Raw genomic sequence first — 9209 nt, 5'->3', positions numbered from 1 at the left:
CTTTCCTTCCTAAGTCTGAAAAGTCTAGGTCGTCTTGGACTGTATGGATGCAGCAGCAACCGTGATGGCCTAAAGAGCAGAGACGCTTCTCCATTTGTCCAGACCACATGGGCCTCCCTGATTCCAGTTTCATCTGCACAGGCAGGAGCTTGCAGTCATGACAGGGATCATGTTTTTGGTCCATCCAACAGGATGAGCGTGTAGACTCAGATTCCGATTACCTTCAAACAAATACTTCATATGGGTTTTCCTACCACCTGAATGTGTGCGATGACATTCCTACCTGCTACTTTTAGAGTAAAAGAAATAAGGTTGCCCTTGTTCCTTCTTCCTCCCTCCCTGCTACCTTCTCCCCTAGAGGACAAGGATGCTCCCGTGAGCATAGCGGGATCTTCACATCTAGGAAACAAATGACTCGTTCTAGAGTCACATGTAATAGCACTTCTACAGAGTGTAACCAGCAATAAAAATAAACACAAATGCTTTATCCCTGTGGACTTCCCACAGGGATAAAGAGATCTAGGCCCCTCAGGTGGAATCATGTGAAGGCGGGAAGGGAGAGAAAAGATTCAGATGAAAGTCAACACTGTCAGTTCCACCCGCGCTCAGATGATAGAACCTGTGTTACCGAGTCCACGTGCGCTCTGCTTGCTGCGTGATGGGCCAATAAATCAGAGGCGAGGTATCGAGGCAAGGGATAGGGCTTTATTCGCAAAGCCGGCAGACCGAGAAGACGGCCGACTGAAGTCTCAAAACTAACCATCTTGTCTTGGTTTGGATGCCAATTTCTTTTACAGAAGAGAGATGGGAGAGGAGATGAGGAAGTAAGGTAAAAAGGCCATAAGATTGGCAACTGTCCCCTGGAATGGCCAGCCTTCGGGAGGGGATGTGATAATTTCTTCTTTCTTTTTTTTAAAAATAAATTTATTATTTATTTATTGTTTATTTTCATTCATTCGTTCGTTTTTGGCTGCCTTGGGTCTTTGTTGCTGCGTGCAGGCTTTCTCTAGTTGCGGCGAACAGGGGCTACTCTTCGTTGTGGTGCACGGGTTTCTCATTGCGGTGGCTTCTCTTGTGTGGAGCATGGGCTCTAGGTGCACGGGATTCAGTAGTTGTGGCACGTGGGCTCAGTAGTTGTGGCTTGCAGGCTCTAGAGCACAGGCTCAGTAGTTGTGGTGCACGGGCTTAGTTGCTCCGTGGCATGTGGGATCTTCCTGGACCAGGGCTCGAACCCGTGTCTCCTGCATTGGCAGGCGGATTCTTAACCACTGTGCCACCAGGGAAGTCCAATTTCTTCTTTCTTGCAGCCATCCAAAGAAGCCAGCCATCTTCTTTCTTGCAAACATCCTGACAGGGTCAGAATGTTTCCCTAAATAAAGGCACTTTCGTTTAACATTCAGGCAGAGAGGCAGGGTTCCCTGAGGCAGGCCATTGTGTATAGACAGTATCGTTTTAGTGAACAAAAGCAACAGAAAGCAAAGGTTAAAGTAAAAGAAACAGATCCAACATGTAGTCAGATTTGGCTCCTCACTGTTACACCTATCTTATGTCCACCGTACAACCCCAGTGTCTGGCACTTAGTAGGTGCTCAATCAGTGTGTGTGTTGATTGGTGAAAAACATTGTGCTTTTCAGTCCTGCTAAAGACAGGAGTCCTTTCTAACTCAAAAGGTCCCAGGTGACCAGCAGGGAATCTCAGCCTAGAGGCCACCAGCGACTAAAGGGACTCAGGCTACTGAGTGACCACGTGGCCAGTGGACCCTGAACACATGGCGGACATTGGGCTGCATGTGGGAATTGAGCTGGCCCTGACCAGGAGGGAGATGGGGCCAAGGGTTCTGGAGAGACATCCCTCATGGGCCCTGCCTGGTGCCAGCACAAGCCTGGTCCCTCTGATACCCCTCTCTGCCAGGGCATGAGCTGGGTTGGCATCTCAGTGGTGATGCCCTGCTGGAACCCTAGGGTGCTCAAGGTGTCCTGGTGGGAAGGCTATGAGGAAGGGGTCAGCTCAGATCAGTGTGGTCTGGAGGGGACAAGAATCGGTGGACTCTGAGAACTCATGGTGGTGAGCAGGGATGGACAAGAGGCAGCCTGGGGACTGGAGGCAGAGCTGGTCCGTGAGCTCCGAGGAGGCCTGGGAGGACACTCAGCCTAGGTGAGAATGAGGAGCTTCTCACGAGACCCACCCCTGCTCTGCGCCGGCCTCCCTGGCTGTGGGAGAGAAACGTCTGCTCAGGAAGGCGCCTCCCCTCCCCAGTGGTGGGGCTCTGTCCTGGAGCTGCAGCCCCAGGCTGTGCCTGCTTGGTGTCCAGGACCCATGGTGTGATCCCCTCCTCTCTGCCATGTAACACAGGGCCAGGAGCCAAGAAGCTCACCCTGAGCCCCAGGACCAGAGAGGTTCGTGTTTTCTCCTGACGGTGCTCAGCGGCAGCCCTGGAAGGAGGGCAGGCCCTGAAAGACAGGCGTGGGTATGCAGGACCTGGGTAACAGCTTTGCATGGGGCTTATGGGAAGAGATGGTGGGAGGGGGAAGAGGTGGAAGCAGAAAACTGCAAAATTTGGTCGTTGGCTTTCGAAACATAGAGTGGGTGCCTATGAAGAAGGGTCAGTGAGTAAACGAGAAGCCAGCCCTTCCTGCTCAGCTGAGAGACATTTATTCAGCTGCTGATACCCCCAGCCCCCCAGTGTAATTCTGGATCAGCTCCAGGGAAGAAGTTCTGGTTCCGCAGTCAGAGGCTTTTCATGGTTTTCTTTATCCAGGGCAGGAAACTTGAGACTTTGGTGCAGGCCCGTGGAGGTGACCCATTTTTTTGTCCATAGGAGACAATGCCCTGGGCCACATTGTTACACACCAGAGGGCCCCCGGAGTCCCCCTGAGGACAGAGAAGGGGAAGCACTGAGCCAGATCTCCTCCTGGTCCTGCCTCCCTACTGTCCCAAGCCCCCTCTCGGGGGAGGCCACCTTGCATGGCCTCCAGGTAGGAGGTCAGAGGGCAGGGCAGGCCCCCGTGGTCCCCTCAGCTGCCAAGCCCTGACCCTGGACATTGTCACTGCTTCACTTCACCAGGTGGCAGCACCCTCTCCTCCCCCAGGTCTCAGATCCTTTCTCTATCAAGATGCTGTGGGACTGTGGGCTCCAAGCTGCTGTTCAAGGACATGGAAGCAGGTTGGTGGGCTGACACTCAACAGGGAGGATGAGCTCATTAAGCCAGGTGGGTTCCAGTTCTGAGGAGGCACCTGGTTTTAACTACCACACACTCAGGAAGCCCAGTTTTCTAACACCTGTGCCTCAGTGTGTTGCAAATTCCCGCTCTGAAGGAGCACCAGGTTTAGATTCCCCGTAGGTCTTTTGTAGACCTGCAGGGGTCCTAGGCACTCCCAGCTCTGGCTGTTGCCCCTTCTCTTCCTGGAGAGAAAGGTCCCAGCTTAGATGGTGGGGCAGTTCCCACACTGCTTGGGTCCCCTAGTCCCAGATCTTCTACAAACACGTGTCTCCCCAGAGCCAGGCAAGGTAGGTGGTCATTCTCACCTTAAAGGAAGCTTTGTTTTCCTTCGGGTCCCCCACACACAGCTGAATGGCATTGTTGTAATAATTGTGTAAGTAGAGTTCACACTTTTGATCCTTCTGTATGGTCAGCTTTACCTCCTGCAGTGTGTCTGAGTACGTGCCCAGAGCGACCTGCCCCCAGCCGGCTACACTGCACACCCGTCCTGGCTTCACCCGGGCCTTGCCCCTGGGCAGGCTGAGGGGTCTCACGGCTGCAGTCTGCTTGACCTTTCTCTCCAGCTGATGGGAAGAGGCAAGAGAGTCCAGCTCAGCCAGTGGTCCCCGGGCCTGGACATGGCAATGATGCTGCCGTGTCTTCCCTCTCACCTGAGCCACAGGGACTGGTCAGGCAGCCAGATGGGAGGGAGGAAAGGGATGCGTGGCAGTGGGAGGGGAAATGATCTGTTTCCAGGAGGGCAGGAGAAGCAAGGAGGTGTACCTTTAGTAACATGATGTCATTGGAGTAGTTCTTTTCATTATAGCCTGGGTGGGGGATGGCTCTTCTCACCGGGATGACCTGCTGGGTCCTCTCCCGATCCTTGATGTTGTGGGCCCCCAGGGTGACGTTGACTGAGCTGCACAGACAGCAAAGCAGGAGGTGGAGTCACAGGAGATACAGCCCGGGAGCTGAAGGGCAGGTGACACCAGGGCCGGGCTGCAGCTGAGGGGAAATGCAGGCAACAGGAGGGCCCCGGGGGCTGAACTGTCTGTGCCCTCTGTTTCTTGGCAGGCAAGGTCGGATTCTGGAGCCATTGGTAAGGGCACAGTGGTTCCCAAGTGTCAGCCCCAGGAAAACATGTGAAATTGCATTAGTTTGTATTCTGATACCAAGGCATGCCCTATCTCTAGTCTCTCTTACTTCAGCAATGCCTCTGACACTGACCTGCCCCTCCCCGCTGCCCTCTTTCTCACCCTCTCAGGAGCCCTCCCAGCTCATGCGTTCCTAGGAGGCTGGTTGCTTCCAGAGAAAAAGGCAGGGCTCCCTGTCAGGGGTTTTCAGGAGGGTGCGGGCTACTTCCGGCTCCTCACCTTCCCCAGCAGTGAGCGGCTGTCAGCACAAAGTCCTCTCGAATCAGGAACCCACCGCACCTTTTTTGATCATCCTGGTCCCAGATCTGAAGAAATGCCATGTAGGGGCGGGAGTGGGGCTTGACCTCATGGCCCCCGATGATCTCCCCTGAAGGAAAAGACTGTTCTGCTTGTGTGCAACCACTGACTGCACCTGGCAGGCATCGACTTGATGCTCAGAACTGCTGGGCACTGCAGGTCCAGCCTGGCCTGAGGTTGGCAGTGTGAGGGGCCTCAACATCCTCTTCTAGAAAAGGGAAGAGCAGCAGTCTGGGTCTGTGAAACTGTCTTCCACACATAGTTGGAGGTGAGCATACCTGTCTTAGGTACAGCAAAGTCCTAGAGGCTTCTGAACATTCCTCTCCCGACTATGCTTTGTTTTAATGAGTTTCTAAGGGCCCTGTCATCCCGTGATGTCTAGGGTAGCCTAGCTTTCCAGTGCTCAGGGCTTTAGAGGAGGGATCTAGATGTCATCATAGCCTATTTCCCAGGGCCTGACACACAGTAAGTGCCCAATAAGTATTTGTTGGCTACATGAAGGAATGACCACACCCCTGTCCACCCCCCACCGACACACACACAAAATGGGCCTCTGGAAGGGGGTTGTTGGTAGGGCCAACGCTGGTGGGATTCTGGAAAGGAGAGAAGTTCTGGTCTGCCCAACAGTGGCTTCATCCTTGAAAGAGGGGAGCCAGTAATGGCTCAGGAAGAAAAGCAGATTAAAGACCTAAATGTAAGGCCAGAAACTATCAAACTCTTAGAGGAAAACATCGGCAGAACACTCTATGACATAAATCGCAGTAAGATCCTTTTTGACCCACCTCCTAGAGAAATGGAAATAAAAACAAAAATAAACAAATGGGACCTACTGAAACTTAAAAGACTCTGCACAGCAAAGGAAACCATAAACAAGACCAAAAGACAACCCTCAGAATGGGAGAAAATATTTGCAAATGAAGCAACCGACAAAGGATTAATCTCCAAAATTTATAAGCAGCTCATGCAGCTCAATAACAAAAACACAAACAACCCAATCCAAAAATGGGCAGAAGACCTAAATAGACATTTCTCCAAAGAAAATATACAGATTGTCAACAAACATGTGAAAGAATGCTCAACATCATTAATTATTAGAGAAATGCAAATCAAAACTACAATGAGATATCATCTCACACAGGTCAGAATGGCCATCATCAAAAAATCTAAAAACAATAAATGCTGGAGAGGGTGTGGAGAAAAGGGAACCCTCTTGCACTGTTGGTGGGAATGTAAATTGATACAGCCACTATGGAGAACAGTATGGAGGTTCCTTAAAAAACTACAAATAGAACTACCATACGACCCAGCAATCCCACTACTGGGCATATACCCTGAGCAAACCATAATTCAAAAAGAGTCATGGGGCTTCCCTGGTGGCACAGTGGTTGAGAGTCCACCTGCCGATGCAGGGGACACAGGTTCGTGCCCTGGTCCGGGAAGATCCCACATGCCACGGAGCGGCCCGTGAGCCATGGCCGCTGAACCTGCATGTCCAGAGCCTGTGCTCTGCAACGGGAGAAGCCACAACAGTGAGAGGCCCGTGTACCGCAAAAAAAAAAAAAAAGAGTCGTGTACCAAAATGTTCATTGCAGCACTATTTACAATAGCCAGGACATGGAAGCAACCTAAGTGTCCATCAACAGATGAATGGATAAAGAAGATGTGGCACATATATACAATGGAATATTACTCAGCCATAAAAAGAAATGAAATTGAGTTATTTGTAGTGAGGTGGATGGACCTAGAGTCTGTCATACAGAGTGAAGTAAGTCAGAAAGAGAAAAACAAATACCGTATGCTAACACATATATATGGAATCTAAGAAAAAAAAAAAAGGGGTCATGAAGAACCTAGGGGTAAGACGGGAATAAAGACACAGACCTACTAGAGAATGGACTTGAGGACACAGGGAGGGGGAAGGGTAAGCTGTGACAAAGTGAGAGAGTGGCATGGACATATATACACTACCAAATGTAAAATAGATAGCTAATGGGAAGCAGCTGCATAGCACAGGGAGATCAGCTTGGTGCTTTCTGACCACCTAGAGGAGTGGGATGGGGGGGTGGGATAGGGAGGGTGGGAGGGAGGGAGACGCAAGAGGGAAGAGATATGGGAACATATGTATATGTATAACTGATTCACTTTGTTATAAAGCAGAAACTAACACCATTGTAAAGCAATTATACTCCAATAAAGATGTTAAAAAAAAAAAAAAGAAGAGGAAAGCAGAGGTGGGGAAAGGGACTGAGGAGCCTGGGGACTGAGCAAAGGCAACAGCACCAACTCCGAGGTCTGCTGAGCAGTTGCTGAGGGAGCACCTGTCTCATCCTAGATGCAGAAGCCAGGCCCACTCTGCCGTCTTCAGGGGAATTGATTATCTTCTCTTTTCCAGTTTCCGACCCTCTGCCATCACTTCTAGGAAAGTTCGATTTTCCACACAGCAAATGTAGGGCTGGAGGAGGGGATAGTACCCACTGGCTTTTCTTGAGAACAACCTTTGCTCTGTCACTCCTGCTGGAGGCGTATCCAGCATCATACTTGGGGGTATGAGATGGGACGGGAGCTGGTGTTCAGAATGTTTCCAGTGGATAGAGGGATCAGGGGTGTGCAGAAGGAGCAGGTGATCAGTGCCAACTGGGGTAAGAGGTTGGGCCTCTGAGGGTGGGGATGGTCACTCACCAGCCTTTGCCCTGGGGGGCAGTGAAAAGGCCAACAGGAGCAGGAACAGGAGTGGCTGCATCTTCCCAGGAAGGCTGCCCAGGTCGGAGCTGCTGGTGTTTCCTCCTTGCTCTCTTTTTAGCCCCCCCAGGAGAGGAAGGAGGTGCAAGTGGGCTCAGTGACCTCTTGTTCCCCTCTGGTTTTGTGGTGCTTCATCCTAGAAGGCTTTCTACAGAAGCTGCCTCGCCCCCACTCCGTCTACCTGATGACGTTCTCTGGGTGGTTGTGTGAGAAACATGTAGTGACCACACGGGTACCCACAGATGATGACTCAGCGCAGACCACTTGTTCCAGCCTAGAGCAGGAACCCAAGAATACAGGGCGGGGACTGTAGGATGTGGTATCGCCCAGTAGAGATCCTGGAGCCCAGAAACCTGAGTCATCAGTGGTTGAACCACCAAGGCCTCATTTCCATGCTGCTGAGTCCACAGGATGACTTCTTTAGCTGATGCGAGTTTAGGCTCTTCTCTATGCTATGATCAAACATACTGCACATGTGTCTCCTTCCCTTAGAGAGCTGACTGTCTGGTGGAAGAGAAAGAAACATCTGTGACCAGATTGCAACTCAGGAAGGGCTTGGTTGAGGGACGCACAGGACAATAACAGAGCATGGCCACCATGTACTAAATCTATATAGGCACCCATTCATCACCTTAACTTCCTTTCTAGAGGACTTTTAACATCTTTTATTTTTTTTAATTACAAATGCTCAGAGTGATAGAGTCCATCTCTCTTGTTAATGTTTGGAAACAAACGTTCTGCACTTGACATTTGGCCTAAATTCATGAATCACTCTGACCCTAGAAATTGAATCCAGGGATGATTTAAGCCTAGGTCATTCTTACTTTGGATAGGCTGGGGTCAGTTTCACCCAAACCACATGAACTGAGACAGAGAAAAGGCTGGTTCGCCAAAGGAAGTTCAAATTACTAAGTAGCCTGTACCATGTGAAGTGGGAAAGCATGCTGGCTGACCAAAGACCAATAATTGTCCTTTTAGTATTCTCTGTGCTGTGTGCAGAAAGCCACACTTCTGATACAGCAGGCCTGGCACATTATAGGATGACATTGGCTGAACAAACTCTGCTAATGATCTTGCTAAAATGGAAATGAAGGACCATTCTTTCTAAATAGCCCAAGCCCAGTTCTGTTCAAGAACAACAAAGAATCTCTCAGTGATTAGACTCTGGTGATTTAAGGTTCCATCTTTACATTTCTGTACTTTACAATTTTTCTATGAGGAATATTATGCATCAAAAGACATAATTCCAGGGTAAATATCCTCCTTATGAAAACAGATACATTTATTAAGCCTCTACTTTTTTGAACTTAGCTTGCCCAGTGGTAGAAATTTTAAAAATAAAATTAGTTTTTTTCTTTTAGTGGTAGTATATGTTATTAAGAAAATTTGAGGTACTTCCATGGTGGCTCAGTGATTAAGAATCTGCCTGCCAATGCAGGGGACACGGGTTCGAGCCCTGGTCTGGGAAGATCCCACATGCTGCGGAGCAACTAAGCCCGTGCGCCACAACTACTGAGCCTGCGCTATACAGCCTGCGAGCCACAAATCCTGAGCCCATATGATGCAACTACTGAAGCCCATGTGCCTAGAGCCCATGCTCCACAACAGAGAACCCACCGCAATGAGAAGCCCACGCACCACAATGAAGAGTAGCCCCAGCTCGTCACAACTACAGAAAGCCCCCTCACATAGACTGGCTGAATGGATACAAAAACAAGACCCATATATATGCTGTCTAAAAGAGACCCACTTCAGACCTAGGGACACATACAGACTGAAAGTGAGGGGATGGAAAAAGATATTCCATACAAACGGAAAT

At 50.1% G+C, this 9209-nt stretch overlaps 1 protein-coding gene across 1 annotated transcript; it reads right to left on the bottom strand.

Annotated features, from left to right (window-relative positions):
* Nucleotides 1–2727: 2727 nt before the first annotated feature.
* Nucleotides 2728–7406, bottom strand: LOC309957284 (granzyme B-like; the record flags this gene model as incomplete). The annotated part of the gene is made up of 5 exons (XM_082832459.1): nucleotides 7331–7406; nucleotides 4574–4721; nucleotides 3984–4119; nucleotides 3527–3784; nucleotides 2728–2871 (listed from the first exon to the last, which is right to left on the bottom strand). The coding sequence occupies exons 1-5, from the start codon at nucleotides 7389–7391 to the stop codon at nucleotides 2728–2730; spliced, it is 747 nt and encodes a 248-aa protein (XP_082688585.1). The 5' UTR covers nucleotides 7392–7406.
* Nucleotides 7407–9209: the final 1803 nt, after the last annotated feature.

This window comes from Leucopleurus acutus, assembly GCF_964270905.1.
Source record: "Leucopleurus acutus genome assembly, chromosome: 1".
Lineage (NCBI taxonomy): Eukaryota > Metazoa > Chordata > Mammalia > Artiodactyla > Delphinidae > Leucopleurus > Leucopleurus acutus.
The sequence above is the reverse complement of the archived record's forward strand: the minus strand, read 5'-3'. Positions and strand labels throughout refer to the sequence as shown.